Source organism: Miscanthus floridulus, chromosome 6, assembly GCF_019320115.1.
Source record: "Miscanthus floridulus cultivar M001 chromosome 6, ASM1932011v1, whole genome shotgun sequence".
NCBI lineage: Eukaryota > Viridiplantae > Streptophyta > Magnoliopsida > Poales > Poaceae > Miscanthus > Miscanthus floridulus.
In genome coordinates this window covers 38,989,017-39,010,293 of record NC_089585.1, presented here as the reverse complement: position 1 = coordinate 39,010,293, position 21,277 = coordinate 38,989,017, and the positions used below count along the sequence as shown (strand labels likewise).

General features: G+C 44.8%; 1 protein-coding gene and 1 pseudogene across 3 annotated transcripts; both read right to left on the bottom strand.

The window, feature by feature from the left end:
- Positions 1-10,445: 10,445 nt before the first annotated feature.
- Positions 10,446-13,178, bottom strand: LOC136460512 (disease resistance protein RGA5-like; annotated as a pseudogene).
- On the bottom strand, positions 13,087-19,754 carry LOC136455956 (gamma carbonic anhydrase 1, mitochondrial-like). 3 transcript variants are annotated; one of them, XM_066455692.1, is made up of 6 exons: positions 19,474-19,572; positions 15,827-15,912; positions 15,215-15,358; positions 14,265-14,390; positions 13,900-14,051; positions 13,087-13,587 (listed from the first exon to the last, which is right to left on the bottom strand). In XM_066455692.1, the coding sequence occupies exons 2-6, from the start codon at positions 15,846-15,848 to the stop codon at positions 13,336-13,338; spliced, it is 696 nt and encodes a 231-aa protein (XP_066311789.1). In that variant the 5' UTR covers positions 15,849-15,912; positions 19,474-19,572; the 3' UTR covers positions 13,087-13,335. The 3 variants fall into 3 exon arrangements, with proteins under 3 accessions (XP_066311789.1, XP_066311790.1, XP_066311788.1); XM_066455693.1 differs by lacking the exon at positions 19,474-19,572 and adding an exon at positions 16,002-16,129; XM_066455691.1 differs by lacking the exon at positions 15,827-15,912 and having other exon boundaries at positions 19,474-19,754.
- Between the last annotated feature and the right edge of the window lie 1,523 nt (positions 19,755-21,277).

The window sequence follows — 21,277 nt, the reverse complement described above, 5'->3', positions numbered from 1 at the left end:
ACACTATTTTACTTCTTAGAGGACCAAGACACTAGTGATCTACCAAGCAAATGGCACCCTCCGGATGTGCTTTTTCTATCAATTTTGCAACCGGCATAATCCGAATCAGAATAGCCAACTAGTTGAAATCTAGCTTCTTTGGGATACCAAAGATCAATGCTTGGTGTGTGCTTAAGATACCTAAAGATTCTTTTAACGGCAACCATGTGAGCCTCCTTAGGATTAGCTTGAAATCTAGCACACATACACACACTAAACATGATGTCGGGCCTAGATGCGGTCAAATATAATAAACTACTAATCATAGAACGGTAGAGAGTTTGATCAACCAATTTACCTCTCTCGTCTAGGTCGAGATGTCCATTAAATGACATTGGTGTCTTGATTGGCTTACATTCATCCATTTTGAACCTCTTGAGAAGGTCCTTGGTATATTTTTTCTTGAGAGATGAAAATCCCCTCTCTCATTTGCTTGACTTGAAAACCAAGAAAGAATGTAAGCTCTCCAATCATGGACATCTCGAACTCCTTTGACATCAATTCACCAAACTCTTTGCAATAGTCTTCATTTGATGAGCCAAATATGATATCATCAACATATACTTGACAAATGAAGATCTCTCCATCAAGCTTCTTGGTGAATAGTATAGCATCGACCTTCCCAATGATGAAGCCCTTCTTAATGAGGAAATCCCGAAGGCACTCATACCAAGCTCTTGGGGCTTGCTTAAGCTCATATAGCACCTTGGACAACCTATAGACATGATTAGGATATCTAGAGTCTTCAAACCCAGGAGGTTGATCAACATAGACTAGTTTATTTATGAAACCATTTAAAATGCACTTTTAACATCCATTTGATATAATTTCATTTTATGATGGGATGCATATGCAAGAAGGATACAAATGACTTCAAGTCTTGCAACCGGTGCAAAGGCCTCTCCAAAATCCAACCCTTCAACTTGGGAGAACCCTTCGCAACTAGCCTTGCCTTGTTCCTAACAATGATGCCTTGATCATCTTGTTTGTTGCATAACACCCACTTTGTTCTAACGACTCTTGCATCTTGTGGTTGCTCTTCAAGTGTCCAAACTTCATTTCTGGTGAAGTTGTTCAACTCTTCATGCATGGCATTTATCCAATCCGGATCTTGAAGAGCTTCTTGTACATTTTTAGGCTCAATGCAAGAAACAAACGAGTGATGTTCAATAAATGAAACAAGTTTTTTAGAGCGAGTCATTACACCCTTTGAAGGACTCGCTATGATGAGATCATGTGGATGTGCTTGTAGTAGGGGTGAATTTCTTCTATCAACCACTTGAGGGGAGGTTGTGGAGCATCAACATCTTGAGCTTGTACCACCATTTGATCATGGGAGACATGAGTATCTTCATTTTCTACTCTCCCATCTTTATCATTATCTTGTGGCACATTTGATGAAGAAGGTGGATCAATCACTTGTACAACATCTTCATCATCTTTGGGCTTGATGTCTCCAACCAGAATGTTCTTCATGGCCTTCCTCAATGGTTCATCACCTATATCCTCAAGATTTTCATGTGCTCCTTAGGAGCCATTAGATTCATCAAATTCCACATCATATGTTTCTTCAACCAAGCCGGTGGCATGATTAAATACTCGATATGCTTTGGACTTTGATGAGTAACCAATAAGAAAACCAATATCACAACATCCTTAGAACTTCCCTAGCTGTTGCTGCTTCTTATAGACATAGCATTTGCAACCAAATACCTAGAAGAATGATATGTCCGGCTTCTTCCCATTGAGCAACTCATAAGGGGTCTTGCCAAGAAACTTTTGAAGAAATAGGCGATTGGATGCATAACATACGGTGTTGATAGCTTCCGCCCATAGAGCTTTGGGTGTTTTGTACTCATCAAGCATTGTTCTTGCAAGGGTGGTGAGTATCCGGTTCTTTCTCTTCACTACACCATTTTGTTGAGGAGTATATGTTGCGGAGACCTCATGCTTGATCCCTACTTCATCACAATATGTTTCAATGTTTGTGTTGTCAAATTCTTTTCCATTATCACTTCTTATCTTCTTGAGCTTCACTTCAAATTCATTTTGTGCTCTCTTGGCAAACTTCTTGAAATATGCGGTGGCCACTTCGGTCTTGTCATGAAGGAAGAACACTCAAGTATATCTAGAGTAGTTATCAACTATCATAAGACAATAAAGATTTTCTTCCAAACTCTTGTAAGTTTTTGATCCAAATAGATCCATGTGAAGAAGCTCTAGCACTCTTGTTGTTGACATGTAAGCTTTTGTTGGATGAGTGTTTGCAACTTGTTTGCTGGCTTGGCATGCAATACAAAGCTTGTCTTTCTCAAATTTCACATCCTTGAAACCTCTCACCAATTCATTCTTCATTAGCTTCTTAAGTGAGCTCATCCCAACATGTGCAAGTCTTCCATGCCATAGCCACCCAAGTGATGTTTTGGTGAATAAGCATGTCTTCAAGTTTGTATCTTCAGAGGTGAAATCCACTCGATATAGGTTGTTGTATCTAAAACCCTTAAATATAATTTGATCATCATCTTTCTTTGACACAACCACTTCCTTCTCAGTAAACAAACATTGAAAGCCAAGATCACACAATTGATCAATGGATAGCAAGTTGAAACTCAATGAAGCAACATATAGCATGTTTGATATTTGAATGATCATTTGATATTGCAACTTTGCCCAATCCTTGAACTTTGCCCTTTGAATTATCACCAAATGCAATCCTTTTTTGACCATCTACTTCTTCATTTAGTGAGGTGAACATACGAGGATCACCAGTCATATATTGAGTGCAACCACTATCAATAACCCAATGACTTCCACCGGTCTTGTAGTTCACCTACACATAAGAGATCAAGCTTGTTGTTTAGGGACCCATACTTGATGAGGGCCCTTTACTTTCCAGCTAGTGACTTTGCAACCCAAATTTGCTTAGGCCTATTCTTTTTGGGTGGACCTAAGACCATGACTTTCATTTTTCCACTAGAATCCTTTCTAAGCATGTAGTGAGCATTGAAGGCAAAGGGTCTAGCATGCTTGGGCAAGGGTTATGGTGGTGGAGTTTGACACTCATGAGCAAAGTGACCTTCTTGTCCACACTCAAAACATCTCTTCAGCTTAGGCTTTGACTTGTATTATTGTTGATGTTGAGCTTGAGCTTTCTTCTCTTGATTTGCCAAGTATCCAATACCACTTCTATCCATCTTCATCACGGTGTTCATGAGTAGCTCACTTTGAAGATATTGGCCTCTTGTGAACTTGCTCAAACTTGTCTTGAGATGTTCTTTCTCCAACTTGGGCTTCTTGTTTTCTTCTCTAAGTTCATCATGATTTTTCTCCATCTTGAGTCTCTTGTTTTCTTTTTTAAGCATCTCATTCTCAAGAGCTATATCATAATCATTATCAAGATTCTCTATCACAATTGTGTTGGTGGTTGATAGCTTTTAAAGATCTTTCTTGAGCTTTTCATTCTCATTCTTGAGCTTGACATAATCATTATAGTTGTCGGACTCAACCACTTTCTTGCCTTTGTTACTAGAACCTTGCTCAATGCTCTCAACAATTAAGTCATCACATGATGTAGCTATATCAATCTTAACAACATTGTTAGTAGCTTTATGTGGCTCTTTGAATAATAACTCATGAGAAAGAACAAGATTGTCATGATTAATCTTGAGATTGGTGTACTCTTCTTTTAGCAAATTGTAACTAGTGGTGAGCTCATTACGTATCCCCTCAAGTTTATCATGTTTTTTTGTAAGCTCCTTTTTAGAGGATTTGAGCTCCTTGAGTTTGGATGACACAATTTTACTTTCTTCTCTAAGCTCAACACTAGCTTTTTTGGCTATGTCATACTTTGCTAAGAGTGAGTCTTTCTCAAGTACTAGCTTTTCATTTTTAGCTCTTGTCTTTCTAATGATAGTGTATGGGTTTAGCAACTTGATAAGATCATCATAAGAAGGTGAATCAAATTCTTCATCACTATCACTACCACTTTCATCATTGCTTGCATTATCATCACCACTACTATCATCATCATTTTGTACCTTTCGTTCACCCTTGGCCATAAGGCATAGGTGTGTAGAGGATGATGGCGGCGGTGTCGGTAAAGATAGTGAAGAATCAATCACAAGAGCGGCCACCTTCTCCTTCTCATTCTTACTTTCATCATTAGATGAGCCGCTTGATGATTCAATGTCCGTGAGCCAATCACCAACAATGTATGCCTTGCCATTCTTCTTATTCTTGTGAAATTCCTTCTTCTCGCCATCCTTCTTCTTGTATTGCTTGTTCTTCTTCTTTTCATCATCATTTTCATCACTTGAGTCATCTTTCTTGCCCTTGTACTTCTTCCTATACTGGTCTTTCTTGGATTTGGAGCATTGATGAGCTAGCTGACCAAGTTCTCCATAATTATAGCAATCCATTTTGGAGATGGGCTTCCTTCTATTACTAGTGAAGAATTTCTTCTTCTTGCCATCAAACTTGACACCATTCTTGTTTAGCTTCTTGAGCATCTTGGTGGTTCTTCTCACCATGAGAGTAAGACTTGCATCATCAATCTCATGATCACTTGAGCTATCATGATCAACTCTTGCTTTGCCCCTCTTCTCTTGGCTAGCCTTGAATGCCAAATCTTTCTTCTTGGTGGAAGAAGAGCCATCTTGTGGAGTGATGTGCATGTACATCTCATGTGCATTGATCTTCTCCAATATTTGAGTTGGTGTAGAGGTGGAAAAATCACCTTGATGAAGCACCGTCACAATATGCCCATATTTGTCAATGGAGAGGACACTCAAGATCTTTCTCACAACATCGGAGGGTTGCATTTGTGTGAGTCCAAGCCCATTGACTTCCTCTACAAGAATATTCAAGCATGAATACATTTCATTGGCACTTTCTCTAGGAAGCATCTCAAATAAATTAAGCTTTTTCATCACAAGGTGATAGCGTTCCTCACGCTCACTCTTGGTTCCCTCATGGAGCGCACAAATATCCGACCATATTGCATGAGCGTCTTTATGGTTCTGCACATGGTTAAAAACATCCTTGTAAAGGCCACTAAAGAGGGTGTTTCTAGCCTTTGCATTCCACTTCTCGTAGTTAACCTCATTGCCTTGAAGGTTGGTGGGATCATTAGGTTTTGGAAAGCCTTGAGAGGTGGCTCTAAAAACTCCAACATCTAAAGCCTCTAGGTATGCCTCCATGTGAATTTTCTAATAAGAAAAATCATCTCCCTCAAAGATAGGAGGGGGTTCATCCCTGTGGGACATCTTGCTCTAGGCGGTTAAGCCTAATTTAAGGAGCACGAGGCTCTAATACCAATTGAAAAGATCAAGATGCCCAACAGGCTGGGTGAATTGGGATAATTCTAAATTTTTGCAATAAGTAAGCCCTACACTTAGCCCATTTCAACCCTTGTGCCTAGAATGTGTTTCTATTGTTCTTCCATGCAAAAGTTTTACACCCTAGGTTCCAATCCTACTCTAGCATGGCAATTCTAGGAATGTAAAGATATGAAATGAATTGCTCAAATATAAATGATCAGTAAAGAGAGGGGAAAGAACACGGCGATGTTTTCCCGAGGTATCAGAGAGTCGCCAATCCCCACTAGTCCTTGTTGGAGCACCCGCGGGGTGTAGCTCCCCCTTGATCCATGTAAGGATCAAATGCTCTCTACGGGTTGATTCTTTGATACTCCATCACGGTGAATCGCCCACAACTGCTCATAAAATGACTTGGGTCATCTATAAGCTCCGCCGAATGATCACCAAGCTCCCATCACCACTGATCCATCTAGGTGATGGCGATCACCAAGAGTAATAAGTAGAAACTCTCACTTGACCAAGACAAGCCTAATGAGTAAGGTGGATGCACACTTGCTACTCCCTATGCACTAATGAGATCCTTAATCTTGGATTATCAAATCTCAATCACCCCACTAGGCTCTTGCTCTACCTTGCACTCTAAAGGTGTTTCTCAGCTGAACAAATGGGCAAGAGACCTCAAATGGATGAGTGGGATATGTATTTATACCCCCCATTCAAAACATAATAGTTGAGGTCCAACTCAGCAAGTATCAAGACAACCGGACACTCCGATCAAGGTGACCGGACCCACCGATCAGTGTAATGTGTCAGCATGTCAGAAAGAGCCATTTGCTCTGATCGGACTCTGGCCTGCGTACGATCAGCACCCACCGGATGCATCCAGTCATCAAAAACCCTCTTTGGAACCTTACTGATGTTGACAGGACACTGGCACCCAGAGTCCGATCATTTCTCTGTTCAGCGTCTGGTCCGTGTTCAACAGCCTGTCCACGCTGCTACAGATACGGCTAGCGTTGCATCTGGTGAGCACTGGTATCCAGCATCCGGTCGCACTCTGACTGCTGCTACCGATCAAATGAACTAACCGGACTCTCCAAGCTGCGTCTTGTCACAACCAGACCAGCGTCCGATCAGTCATTTGACTCTCCATTTACTTCTAATTCGAAATTCTTTGTGAATAAAGTTGACTTCTATCGATCTTAGGGCTATTCCTGAGCTACCTAGTGTTAAATTTGACAAGTGTGCACCACACCTAATCTATTAGACTCACCTAGGTTAAGCTACTAGTCCATATCCCCTTAATAGTACGGCCAAAGTCCTAAACTACTTTAAGTGTCCCTCCAACACCAAACAACACTTAGAACTAGTCCGTCCTTAACCTTGTCGTCCATTCTTTGAAAACCGAAATGATTTCCATCGACAGGGGCATGACAACCATGATTGCCCAATCAATTTTCATTACCATGACATAACTCAAATTACATCTACAAAACACACGTTAGTCATAGTAATCTCGTGTCGTCATTAATCCCTGAAACCCAACTGGGGGCCTAGATGCTTTCAAGCATAAGCAGGCTAGCAGTTGGCGAGCACCCCCTGGCTGGCAAGCACATGTTCCTCTCCTTGTTGATTTGAATGGAGAGAGCAAGGAGATAAAACCGGAGATGATAAGTCTAGCCACCTGATGGGAGTATATTGTATGGTGATAAAATACGTGGACCACGTGAGGTCACGTAGCGTCCATCGTCCGGGCACGGAGCGAGCGCCCGCGGTGGAGCATTTCCGTTCTTCATACTCCACCTAATGGTTTCTTTCAGTTATTCTATTTTACCATCCTGAATTATTATCATAGTTTGAATTTTCTTCTCAAACTCTAAAATAAGAAATTTTACCCCTAAACTCTTAAAACAGTACAAATTACCTCTTCGCGCTCGTTCAAAGGTTTTTTTTTCTTTTTTGGTGAAAAATACATTAAATACTTGAAAAGGTTTTAATACTACAGAAAATGTCCCTAACCTTCTAAAAATTTTGAAAAAATATATAGAAATAGATTGGGGTATGAAGAATCCAAGAAAAATATTTAGGGCTCGTAAAAGTATTTCTAGGAGATTAAAAAATAGATTTAACTCTAGTAAAATGAGAAAAAAATATCTAAAATATAAAAAAAATTACAAACCGTTCTTATCAATGTCTAAATTTGTTTTAACTACAAACATATGAGATGCAGCCAGGATGAATGTAATGAACATTAATACTGAATGCATTCATGCTATCATTTGTGTTAATTGTGTATTATGTTTTTATCGTGGAAAGTTTCCAAAACATGTTCTGGACGGCATGACTGTAAGTCTGTAACAACGAAGAACAAGCTAGGGCCGTGGTACACTGGTACTAGTAGATGTGCGCGCTACTGATCCTCCTTTTGACACGAAGGGTGGGGCAGTTGGGGGTGGCAAAAAGCTTGTTTGCCGAGTGTCCGAGGAAATACACTCGGCAAATATAAAAACACTCGGTAAATTTGAGGATTCCGGTAGTGCACGATACTGATTTGCTGTTAATAGTCCCATTGCAATTGGTGTAAATCGAATGGGATGGTTACTGGAACTAGGTACTTCCATCTTTTAATAGGACTATGTGAATTCAAGTTCATCTTCCCTTTGTTGGGTCTTTAAACTTTTCATGCATTTTCTTTGGGTCCGTGGAATATCAAAGTGATCATCTGGTGATATGGACCTAGATGAGATGTGAGAAAAAGTTTAAGAACCTATAGTGATCATCTTTTGTTGAGTAAACTTGCCTTGAAGTACTTGACCATTGTGTAGACTTCGACGACGTTGGGCATAAACTTGCCTTGGAATACTTCCCATGTTTTTAGCCTTTATTACATAGTCTTTTATACTGACATACTGTAGAGGTTCTGACGCATTTACGTGAACACTTTGCAGTTCAGAGACTTGAAGACCTTTTTTCCTGTCACCTTGGTACCACGTGAACGAAGTTCACTTGTTCGGCAACATGACAACTCTGTTGTGGACGGGCGTAGACACTACGGAAACGTCAAATTTGCCGAGTATTTTTAAGCTTGTCGAATGTATTCCCTCGGACACTCGACGAACAAGTTCTTTGTCGAGTACTGCGCTAAAAACACTCGAAAAAAAAATACTCGGCAAAGAGTAGGTTTACCGAGTGTCAAAAAAAACACTCGGCAAAGAGGGGGTTTGCCGAGTGTTTTATTTTTTGCACTCGGCAAAGAAATAAAACATTTTTTCTGGGAAAGAAGGATAAGAAAAAAAATGAAAAAAACACTTTGCCGATTGCCCAGATCTAGGATACTCGACAAAGAAAAAAAACCTACTTAATTAACCGGATCTGTCCGCGCCCTCTCTCTCCTCCTCCCTCCCCAGATCGGCCCGCCCCTCTCTCTCCTCCTCCGCACCCTCTCTCTCCTCCTCCCTCCCTAGATCCGCCCACCCCCTCCCTCTCTTCCTCCCTCCCGGTGGATCTCTAGCGCCGCCGCGCCCGCGTCCTCTCTCCTCCTCCCTCCCCAGATCCGCCCGCCCGCGCCCTCCCCTCCCCCTTCTTCTTCCCCGGTGGGCGCCCCTCCCCTCCCTTCTTCCCCCGCCGGCTTGGAGGGCCAAGGCGAGCTCCAGGCCGACGGATCCGCGGCGGGTGGTCCTCGCGACGGCGGCTGTCATTGGATCCGGCAAGGAGGGCCAAGGGGAGCTCCACGGCGGCGGATCCACGACGGGTGTGCCTCGCGACGGCGGCATGCGTCGGATCCCACTGCTGGGGCTTGGATCCGGCGACGATGGGGTTGCGGCGGCCAGCGTGGATCCGAGGTAGGTCGGCTCTCCCCATCTCCCTCTCTTTTCCTCTCTTCATCTCCCTCACTCTCTCCCTCGTCGGTGATCAGATCCATGGCGGCGGCGGGCAGATCCGGCGGGGAGCAGCAGCGGGGAGGCGGGCGGATCCGGCGGGGAGCAGCAGTGTGGAGGCGGCAGATCCGGTGGGGAGGTGCCCTCCGATGGCGGATCTAGCAGGGAGGAGCGCGCCGGCGGGCGGCGTTTTGGTGGCCGGCGGCGGGGCGTGGTGGTGGTGGTGGTGGCGGCGTGGTGGTGGTGGTGGCCGGCGGCTGTGGTGGTGGTGGTGGCCGGCGACTTGTTTTTTTTTTCCGAAAAATATTTGCCGAGTGTTTTTTGGGGACTCGGCATAGTCTTTGCCGAGTGCCCGATGTTTGACACTCGGCAAACAGCTCTTTGCCGATAAAACCTTTGTCGAGTGTCGTTTGCCGAGTGTAACACTCGACAAACGCTTTGCCGAGTGTTTTTGGGGCTTTGCCTCCTGTATCCGGTAGGGAGAGCTTGAAACGTCCATCGGCACCGCCGAGTTCGCTTCCATGGTTGCTGCCCTGCTTGGCCTGTCACAGGGTGCCATGCTGCTCTTGTCCAAAGGCTTGTCCTTGCTTGGTGAGGGTGCTCCGTACTATGAGGAATTTTGCATACGAGGAATCTTTGTCCAAAGGCTTGTCCAAACATAATACACTATGAGGAATCTAGTCCAAAGGCTTGTCCAAATAGATTTAACTCTAGTAAAATGAGAAAAAATATCTAAAAATCTAAAAAAATTACAAACCATTCTTATCTATGTCTAAATTTGTTTTAACTACAAACATATGAGATGCAGCCAGGATGAATGTAATGAACATTAATCCTGAATGCATTCATGCTATGCATTTGTGTTAATTGTGTATTATGTTTTTATTGTGGAAAGTTTCCAAAGCATGTTCTGGACGGCATGACTGTAAGTCTGTAACAACGAAGAACAAGCTAGGGCCGTGGTACACTGGTACTAGTAGATGTGCGCGCTACTGATCCTCCTTTTGACACGAAGGGTGGGGCGGTTGGGGTGGCCGTCCACCTGCTCCACCTCATCACCGTCCTTCTTCCTGTACCAAAGCTCGACATAGACCTCCTCCGGCGAAGGGAGGTGACCCATGCGCAAGTCGTCCCAGCCAAGCACGCCACCACCGTCGACATCCCAGGCTCGGACGCTGAACTGGAGCCGCTGCACCATCGGCATAGCGCCTCACGGGACCATGGATGGTGCCGTCACGAAGTGCATGAACAAGCATGCCCGCGCGCAAGGGAACGCGCCGGCGCGCACCGCGAGCCGTTCCGCGCCACGGTCCTCAATGCGGCCAGTCGCGCGCAGGCAGAGGCTGCGCAGGGCGGGCAGCGACCCGAGGACCTGGAGGTCGTCCCGCCGCACCTGGCCAACCCATACGTCTAGGCAGCTGACAAGGGGAATCGACGAGCTGTTCACCCACGCCGGCAGCACGGAGAGATCGGAGGTCGGCCGGCCCCTTGGACAACAAGAATCTTCGGAGGCCCGGTGGAGGGCTGGAGCCACCCAGCGCCGCATGAGGTCGCCGCCCCACCGTTGACGTGGGTATCTATGCTTTGGATCTTGGGCAGGTTTCCTAGGGACTGCACCAGAGCTTCGTCGAAATCTGTTTGTTCCCACCTCATCATGAGCACTCTCAGCCTAGTGAGGTGGCTGAGCTCTCTTACAACGTCGGCAGAGTCATGGCCAACCCTCAGTCTGGTCAGCTCGTGGAGGGAGGTCAGATTGCTTAACCCATATGGTAGCCTCGTGTGCCGATCAATATGCAGGCACATCTGGTTTCGCAGCTCGGAGATGGTCGGCGGCAGTTCTTGTAAACCATGAGCTCCTCTTACGTCCAGTGTCTGAAGAAACTGTAACTTGCCGGTTTCTACTGGCAGTTCACGGATGTAAGTTCGTCTCAGCCCTAGGTACCTCAGCTGAGAGAGATTGCCGACATGCCTCAGTTTTGAATGTCCGCCGCACTTCTTAAGGTCAGAAACCTTCTAGATCCAGCACGCGTAGAACTTGGAATTGTGAAAGGGATGGCATCGAGTCGATAGCAGTAGCAGCATTGAAGAGAGTGAAGGACCTCACTTGCAGCAGGCTCGTAGCTGGACAAGGTGCGTTGGTGGTGCTTTGGATGGATAGCCTGCGAACCTTGCAACCTAACAAGGATTTGCTTTGACCGGTACCATCCCATATTGTAACGAAGTTCTCTCATCTTGATATGGAACGAATGAGATCTAGCACCATGTCATGCACACGGCAAGCTAGTGCCTTGCCTTCATCATTGATACCTACTGGCTGTATCATGCTTCGGTTTATTAGATCCTGAAAGTAAGTGTTCCCAAGGCATGTTTTGGATTTCGGTGTAAGCAAAAATATAGGAGACGGCCGGTAATACCGGTAGGACGATTTTCGGCCGAAATTTCACAAATACCGGCCAAAGTTTAATCAAAATTTACAAATATTATCCAATACCGGTCAAAACCATCCGAAACCGTCCAATACCGGAGGGGACCGGTAGGACCGATATTTACCGGTTTTCGCCGGTATTGAGAACCATCCCAAGCTCAAATAAATTATCCTCATCCTTCTTGTGTTGGATTAAACCCTCGGCTGTCCACCTCCATATCGATCGACCTCTTCTAATCTCGTAATCTTCTGGAAATATACTTAGATACACTAAACAAGCCTTCAGATGAGAAGGAAGATCGTAATAGCTAAATGAAAGTATTCTTTGCATGTCCTCCACGTTGCCGCCGTCTGTAAGTCCATGACCAATAGAATTGAGCACAATATGCCATTGATCTTTTGCTCTTATATGATTGTGATGACTAGCCAAAAGACTAGCTATGGAAATAATTGCTAATGGTACCACGCCACATTTCTTGAGGATATCCTTGGATACTTGTTCCAAATCGGGTGGACATCCTTCGCCCTGATGAAATATCCTTTTATAGAACAGCTTCTGAGATTTATCTTCAGACAGGTTTCATCCTATAAATTTGATCATCAATGGAAGAGCAGGATGCTTCAGACACGCTTAATTTGCGGCTTCTTGTGATTATACGACTACTGGAGTTGTTCTCAGGAACGGTAGTCTTGATAATTTCCCATAATTTTTCATCCCATATATCATCAATCACGATGAGGTACCTGTGTATTGTTTTTGGAGAGCACTAATTAGCAAATCAACTAAACATATAACTGATGAATGGAGGGGTGAAAAGGAGGAGCACACAGCCCTAATCGCTTTAGAGTCGTTGGATCTTGAATGGAGGGGTGAGACGGATGGAAAGTTACAACGCGACTTTATGAGGCAAAGTCACTGAATCCTGGTCATGGGAGGATCGAGTTGTATTGAGGGAGCTGTTGGGAGAGTTGCATACTTGCATTGGGGGAGCTGTTGGAGATGCTCACAGCCTGAGACCACTCTGATCCACATGCAGAATAGGTATATTCAAATAAGCACTAACTGGGTTTCAAACTTTCAATCCAACAATGATAAGCTGATTGGGAAATGTGATGTTTCTTCAAAATCATTCGAAACATCTATTCTCCATTCAGTGTCAATCCAGTAGCAGGGATAAACTAGGGAAGATGATTCATCTATTCTCCATTCAGTGTCAATCCAGTAGCAGGGATAAACTAGGGAAGATGATTCATCTATTCTCCATTCAGTGTCGATCCAGTACCAATCATTTCATAAAGGAATCTGTGCTTCAGAAATTTTATAAAGATGATTCATACATGCCGGAAAGCATACAGACGTGACCAATGAATGGTGCTCAAACTAGCCTTCAGTTCAGAGGTAATGAAATATGTAATTCAGTGCATGTTACCGGTCAAAACAATGCATTTCTATCAATTGAGTGGGTGTCTGGGAGCACATCTTAAACATACCGAATACAGAATCTGGAAGAAGTGCATGGCCAGCTTTATAACATCACTCGACCCAAGATTATTGGGGAGGAAAAGTAAACATAAACCACCAAAGACATGGAACAATGCCCCGATCAATGATCCAGCACTGTCCAATAGAAAATGATTAAGGCGCCAAAGAGAAAACAGAAACAAAAACAGAGGTTTATTGGGCTGGATTTGGGGATGTCAGCTCCGGTGGGGCCTCTCGAGTGACGCCAATCGAGGAATCGTACTCATCCTGGTGAGCAAACTTCTTGCGCAACACCTTCTCAAACTCAATCTTTTCAAGAGGCTTGGCATTCTCATCAGCATGTGCCTTGGACAGACTGGAATAGTTGGCAGCTGATTCCGCAATAAAAGCGATCTCGTCATCTGTGAGCTTCCTCAGAAATTTGGCGGGGTTCCCTCCCCATACCTAAATCCAACAGAGCATAGTCATGAAAGCATGCAGAAATAAGATACCAAACAAGGCCTCTGCAGCATATTCTCGTTCCACTTCTACCCATGGACACTGTAAATATGTATGCCACATGGTGTACTAGACACCAAAGAACAATAATTAAGTGCTCGATGCAGTCTACATGTTATTTGGGTTTCATCATCGCAAGAAAACCCTGCCTTGGTGGAACCAGTCGAGTGAAATAAAAAAGAAACGAAAAAGTAAAGGTGCTTGAGACAGCGCAAGTAAGAACCAAAAGTAAAGGACAGTGGAGGAAGTGTGCTCAACCTCTCCACAAGGGATCCTAGTATTCTGCCGTACGAGGGCTCCAGCAGCTACCATCCCGTGCTTTTCAACAACGACACCATCTAATAGGGTTGCCCCCATGCCAACAAAAGCCTCATCCTCAACTGTGCATCCTTGTAACACAGCACTATGACCTGCCAAACAGAGTTGGAAATGTTAACTTTTGTGTATTTTTTTTTCTGGGTCAACTGTTTTGAAGTGCTCCGGCTCGGCCATACAGAGCAAGTTATGCCAAATGGTATTTACTGTCTTCAGTTCTGGTGTAATCAGATCCTGACTGGTCAAAAGAATTGTGCCAATACAAGACTGCAATGATTAAAGAAAGACATATTTCTTGAGGCATTTACCTACTGTGACGTTATTGCCAATGATTGTTGGAAAGACTTTCCCACTTAGATTAGATTTAGCCACATGCACAAGAGAATTGTCTTGTATATTGGTCCCAGATCCAATTTGTATGTTGTTTCCATCCCCTGAAATTGAAGTCATAGACTTGTTGATAGCAACATATAACAACTTGGAAGATCAAAATACAAAATAAAAGATAAGAAAAAAAATGTGAATAGCAAATTAGTCCACTTCTAGATCTCTACTCTGCAAATTAGCTACTCCCTCTGTTCCAAATTATAGTACACTTTAGCTTATCTACAAGTTCAAATATGTGCACTATTTTAAATTTTAATGAAACTAATTTGATGTTGTAGATGGTGGTGCATTTTTCGATAAACTTAGTCAACGTTAGATAAGTTTAACTTAGGGCAAAGCTAAAGTGGCCTACAATTTTGAACGGAGGGAGTATTCTGTAGTAAACAGTCCATAAAGGTCTTCTTTCCTCTTATCCACGAATTGGTTGTGTTTTCAAATCTCTTCTTTTTGCACAAAACAAGAACAGTGAGTCTGTGTAGTGTGTACCGCAGAACTACTGACATATGCCCACCTCTGAACCAGCCCTATTATATTAAGATAAAACACAAGATTAAAGAGCATATGCATATGGCCAAACTGTTGAATTAGAAGCAAATCCCACTGAATGCAACAAAAATTACTATCCAACATCAACATTGCATATTCATCAATATCACAGTTATCGAAAATAACAGATTTTTTGTCAGCAAAAGTTGTCCGGAAATATACGATGACACAGCTTTTTCGCTAGGGTGGAACGTTGTATATGAGTGGATGAGTACAATATGGAGATACACACATTATAGAAGTACCCACCATCCACCAATTAGCTCTTCTTTTCTTTTTGTGTAAAACAATCAAAATGATGCTCATTAGGACAGGAACCACAAACCTCTTAAGACGCACCCATACCAAATGGAAGCTCCTGGCCCAACTTGAACATCACCAATAAGGGATGCACTTGGAGCAACAAATGCGTCTTTATGAACATGAGGGGTTTTGTCAAAGATATTCATGATGGTGCGATGCCTTGAAACTGAAATGGTCCAAAGGGCAGTCATGTTAGCGTTTGCTTATGTAATATTTGTGCATCGGATGACAACAATATAATAATCTTATGATGCTTGTAGAATGAAACAAATAATGATAGTCTTACTTATGGAGACAGAATCATGCAATAAAAGCAAAACCAAAAGAGAGCATATATATTCTAATTCTGAAGGCAGAAGGAAGGGACCATGGACTTAAAAAAATATCAGAAAACATGGACCAAAAGAAAAAGAAAAGACAGCACTAGAAGGCATCATATGGCAGGTGACAGGGTTTTCTTCACATGATCCAGTATTCCAGTTGGGCCATGGGAACCAAATTTATCTGAATTATTGACTTGGTGGATGCAAAATTTTAAAACCAGAAGGATAAATAACACATTATACGCTTGCAAGCATTCTTCCTGATTTTCTACAATGTAAGACACATGGTAGAACAATTATTAAATGCTTACAAGTGGGAGTATCAATATCCATACTGCAGATATATCAATTGCAAACCCATTGAATCATGAGATTCCCTTTCCACAAAGAGTTCTTGCTGCATGATTTCATTATAGATAGTGTAACCATGTTATCAACATTCAATATATATTAAAACTATATATTGCAATATATAGTTAAGCATACTTGCAATACTATTTTTAGCATACATGATTCTTAGCCAGCCCAATGCACCACAAATCTGCAGCATGAAGCACCCCATGAGAGTAGCTAGTTCTAAGATAGGCAGAGGACAGAAGTATGCGATGAGAAACAGTTCTTGCACTTTCAGTTTCCTCAACAAGCCCCCCTCACCCCCCCCCCCCCCCCCCCCCCCACCCCCCACACACACGCGCGCGCAAAAAAAAAATGCTAGTTATTACTCAAAGTTCAAGAAGGCGCTAGGCGGTTTCTAGGCGCTGACCCATAGCCTAGAGCCTAGGCGTTTTTCTAGGCGTTTTAATTTTTATACACATACATATATATTACCTTAAATTACCTTAAGTAAAAGAACAAACAAGAGACTAACTATATACAAATCTATATACTATGTATATGTAAGTGACTAACTATGAATTAAACACTAACATGTGTGTGTAATTATTGTTGCTACAGTACCAGCGAGGAGGTTATGAGAGGAGAAATGACAAATAAAAGTATATCTAATAGTTTCTTGTGAGAAAATAGTACTTCTATGGGGCAGAATGTAAGAAATTAGTTAAGAGAATTAGAGTAAGGAAGTTACTAGGAGTTCTTACAAAAGTAAGGGACGAAATCATAAAACCGCCGTGCTCTCCTTATCTTGTAAGCCATCCTGACTCCTGAGCACATCTCTCTCTGTCTCTCGTGGGCTCTCCTTTCCCTTCCCTCCGTCTCCCACAGCCACACCGCCGTGCTCGAGCCGCTCCCCGTCGCCTGATGAGCTGCCTCCGCCATGCTCCCGCCTCCTCTGGAGCCTCTCTTCCTCCTCGGCGGTGGAGGTGGAGGCGCTCCCGCCGCCATGTCCCTCCACGGGCCTCCTTGGGACGCTCGAGCAGCTCTCGTCCAGGGTCATCGCTGCCGTGTCGCACGGGAAGGGCGAGGACAGGACCAAAGGTGGAGGGAGGAAAAGGAGACCGCGCGACAACGGATCTAGCGGCGTGGCACCCTCCCTCATGCAGTGCGGCTCTGGATCTGGAGGGACATCGCCTATCCCTCCGCCTACCCCCATAGGCGAGGCGGCACCGCTCCGCCCAGCGCGTAAGCGCGCCTAGGCGAGCGCCTAGTAACGCCTTTTTGAACTTTGTTATTACTTATTAGAGCCAGAATTGTCATGAACTGGTAAGCGTCCTAGTCTCCTAGTTCATTGGTTCAGCGGTTGGGCCATCTTTGTCAAAAAATGACATTTAGAAAAAGGCGGTAAAATGCATGACTTCAAATTTTTGTGCATGAATGTCCTATGAAGGAAATAAGACAACCATGCTCCATGGTTACTGGGGTGAGGATGTGCATCGCTCCACCCCTAACATCCTAGATTCAAATCAGAGGTTCTACAACAGTTATAGATGAAGGGAGGTTCCAAGGGTCCAGCTGGATGGCTGACTGCTCAAAATCATCTGGTTCAACAATATACTTTCCTGTGCAAAGAAGCTAACATGCACATACAAGATTAGGTAGAAGATAAGGAGAAAACAGAAAACAAGCAGAACCTAAAGAAGTTTAATTGCACTTGAATGATTCCCAAAAGTATAAGGTTGAGATGAGTATTCTTGAAAATCTATGATTAAGGTCCCAGCAACTCATGAAATAAACATTCTCATGATGTCACTGAAGCAGATCTACATCTACTTCAATAGAAACAGGTCTAAATGGAGACAATCAGGTCAATTCACATTCTCTGACACAGGCAGACTTTCACAAGACCCAATAAAACCCCACAGTACATAGAGGGAGTAACAGTACTACATTCACATTTTAGAGAGAGGACTTGCTGTCCGATTTCAAACTTGTCTGGTAAGACAAGGGATAGTACTATAGATACTCAACTTAATACCATCATTGAAAGGATTAAGTCCACTTTTGGCCCCTCAACTATTGCGTCGGTCTAATTTTAACCCTCAACTATAAAACCGTCTAGTACCGGTACCCCAACTGTCAAAACCGTTCACTTTTAGCACCTAGGCGGGGGCAAGGCTGTTTTGACCGACGTTGAGCGGTTTTGACATGCAACCTCCATCTCAGTGACATGTGGGGCCCACGCGTCATCGACTCAATCCCACCCTCTCCATCCTCACGGCCATGGCTCGCCAGCAACCGGCCATGCCTGTGCGAAGCAGAAGACGCCGTTTGTACCATGGCCGACACGTTCGGCGACAAGGCCACGCACCCGAAGAAGACGACCGCCTCCGCCACCGCGCCGACCACTTCAGTGTCCGCGGCGTCAGCTGAGCGGGGCGCCGCGCGCCTCGAGGTCGAGGCGTGCCGCATCGCGGCGACGAGGCGGTGCAGCTCCATCTCGGTCCGCTTGTGCACGCGCAGCGACGCGGCGACCACCGTGCCGTCCCCGCGTCAGGCGCCGGCCTGCGCGTCCGCCACGCTCTGCTTCGCCGCGTCGGCGTCGTGGAGGGCCGCCGCGGCACGCGGCGTGGCCAGCAAGTCACCGAGCGCGGCCAGGACGGCATCCAGGAGCACGAGGCCGTGGCCGGAGGAGGAGGCTCCGTGGAGGCGCGCGAGCGCCGGGTGGCACGGCTCGCTCGCGGACCGCACGTGTGCTGGCGCGGTCGGCGCCGCGGCCGCCTTCCTCGTCGGCGTCCAGGAGCGCGAGGCCGTGGCCGGAGGAGGAGGAGGCTCCGCCGGCACCGTCCGTGCCGCGGTCGGCGCGCAAGCGCCGGGTGCCACGGCTTGCTCGCGGACCGTGTGTGTGCTGCCGCGGTCGGCGCCACGGCCGCCTTCCTCATCGGGGTCCAGGAGCGCGAGGCCGTGGCCGTGAGGATGGAGAGGGAGGGATTGAGTCGATGACGCGTGGGCCCCACATGTCACTGAGATGGAGGTTGCATGTCAAAACGGCTCAACCTCGGTCAAAACAGCCTTGCCCCCCCCCCCCCCCCCCAGGTGCTAAAAGTGAACGGTTTTGACAGTTGGGGTACCGGTACTACAGTTTTGTAGTTGAGGGTTAAAACTAGACCGACGCAATAGTTGAGGGGCCAAAAGTGGACTTAATCCTCATTGAAATGATCAACGCAGCAATTTGACATCTGGGAAACTTCTAGTCCTACAAAATTCGCACCACCTTGTAAAACCAGATGCTACCAAAGAATGATCTACAATTCATACAGGTATCGTTGACCTACTCAACCTATCAATCTTATCAGTTCTTGTACATTTAACACGAGCAAGACTGTGGACAATCTCGAGTGAACCAGCCTATCCTTCCTAGATAGGGGATTTACGTGCCCGACGCAAAAACCCAACATTTCCCTAACAGCTCCTAACCATATCCAGCAATCCCCATTCGCTTACTCCTTTCTGCCGCTCAGGACAGACGAATCCCCTCTGCGCCCGCAGTGCTCCGCTAATCGATGGACACGGGAGGGTGTTTTTAGAGGAGGACGGGGTGTGCCGGAGGAGCGGCGTCACTTACTCTGCTCGTGGAAGAAGTACTTGCCCTGCAGGCGGCAGCCGAGGCGGTCGAGGGCCTGGCCGGTCTCCCGGATCCAGAACCCCACCGCGTACATCGCCTTTCCCAGACCTGCCATCTCCCCTGGCGGCGGCGGAGGTGGCCGAAATCGCGAGCGGCGGAGGCGAAGCGATGCGAATGCGCTCGTACCCTTGGAGATCTCAAGAGGAGGGGAGCCGAGGCGAGGGAAGGGGATGGAGAGGAACGGAGGCTGGGCACTGGGCCTGCTGTGCTGGGGGTTTGCTCGGTGGTCGGAGAACTTTACCCTTTTGCCCCCTTGGCAGAGACTGAATTCAGAAATGTGTGATGTCGAAACGAGGGGGAATCGTGGTTTTCTCAATTAGGTTTTTTTTTTACACTCTAAAGAAACTTTTTTTAAAACTAGGTTCGTGCCCATGCGTTGCTACGGAACAGCTAAACTTTTATACTAAAAACACACGGATCGTACGATAAGATAATAATACTGTGAAATTAAATACCGACGTTAAAGTGAAATTTAATCCATAAAGCAAAGTTTATGAAATTAACATAGACACAGAGAGCGCAGCGTCGCAGGCTCACAAACTCTACTGTACAGACATTTCCGTGATGTGGCTAAGATAATGTTTTGTATCGGCAGAAAAAAAAAATCTCCGATAGCCATTTTTTCGTGCGTCTATAAATCCACGAATAAATTCTGCCTCATCTTCGTACGATCTTATACACAAGTTTGAATATATATATATATAAATATTAGTGCTTCACATGGATAATACTGCGTATCTTGAAAAATCTCTCACAAAACCTTAAAACAAAGTACGTTATACTCACCGTATAAACTTTTTTTCAACAATTACATTGCAAAACCACTAATTATAATACAACAACACATATGACGAGAAATATACATTGTACGGCCTCTAAAATTCTTTTTGATAAAACCAACCAGAAGTTTCATGAAAGACTAAAATGATGGCGGACACCCTATGCCGCTGTAGCCCGTGCCGCGCCACCTCGGCCGAGCCCCAACGATCCGTGGCGCCGCAACTTCCCCACCCCTCGCCCGAACCACCTCCGACGCCGACAGCTCCAGGTGGCCACCCATGCGCCGCCCCACCCGGGCCGCGCCACGTCAACACCCCACAAACAAACGCAAACCTACACCACTCATCGTATAAGTCCACAAATCATGCTGAACAAAAAATATCAATTCAACTTTACAGTGGTTCATTTGTTACAACAACATATATGTACATGGTATATATTTGTTTAAATAAAGGTATATAGATAACACATAACGTCATATGGTGTACTACGCATTTCTTTCTTCTATAGATGGATACTCAATAAACTACTAAACCTGAAAGAATGAACACCGTACCAACAGTGCTTTCACGTAGTTCCATCCCCCCCCCCCCCCCAAACAAAAGTCCCTGCACATAAATCCGCAAATATTCAGTAATCATGTAACTAAACATCCCCGCAAATGTTCAGTAAGATTCAGACGAATTTTCTAATTCTATGTTTCTTCTACAAGAAAAGGTAAGCTAAAATATAACAAATTGAATTGTTACCCTAAAAGTATTCAGAGCCACCAGCTAAGAATTTTTTCAAAATCATTGAAAAGAGCATTATCCAACTAATAGCTAAGAGAAAATTATAATGGCTCAAAATAAGCTTATTACCAAATAAATGTCTGCTCCTTCTAGGGGGAAAAAAGCCAACGATGACCTTGCTTTCTTAGACCAACTGCAAAAAAGAACACTTCCTGAACAGACCACTGCAAATA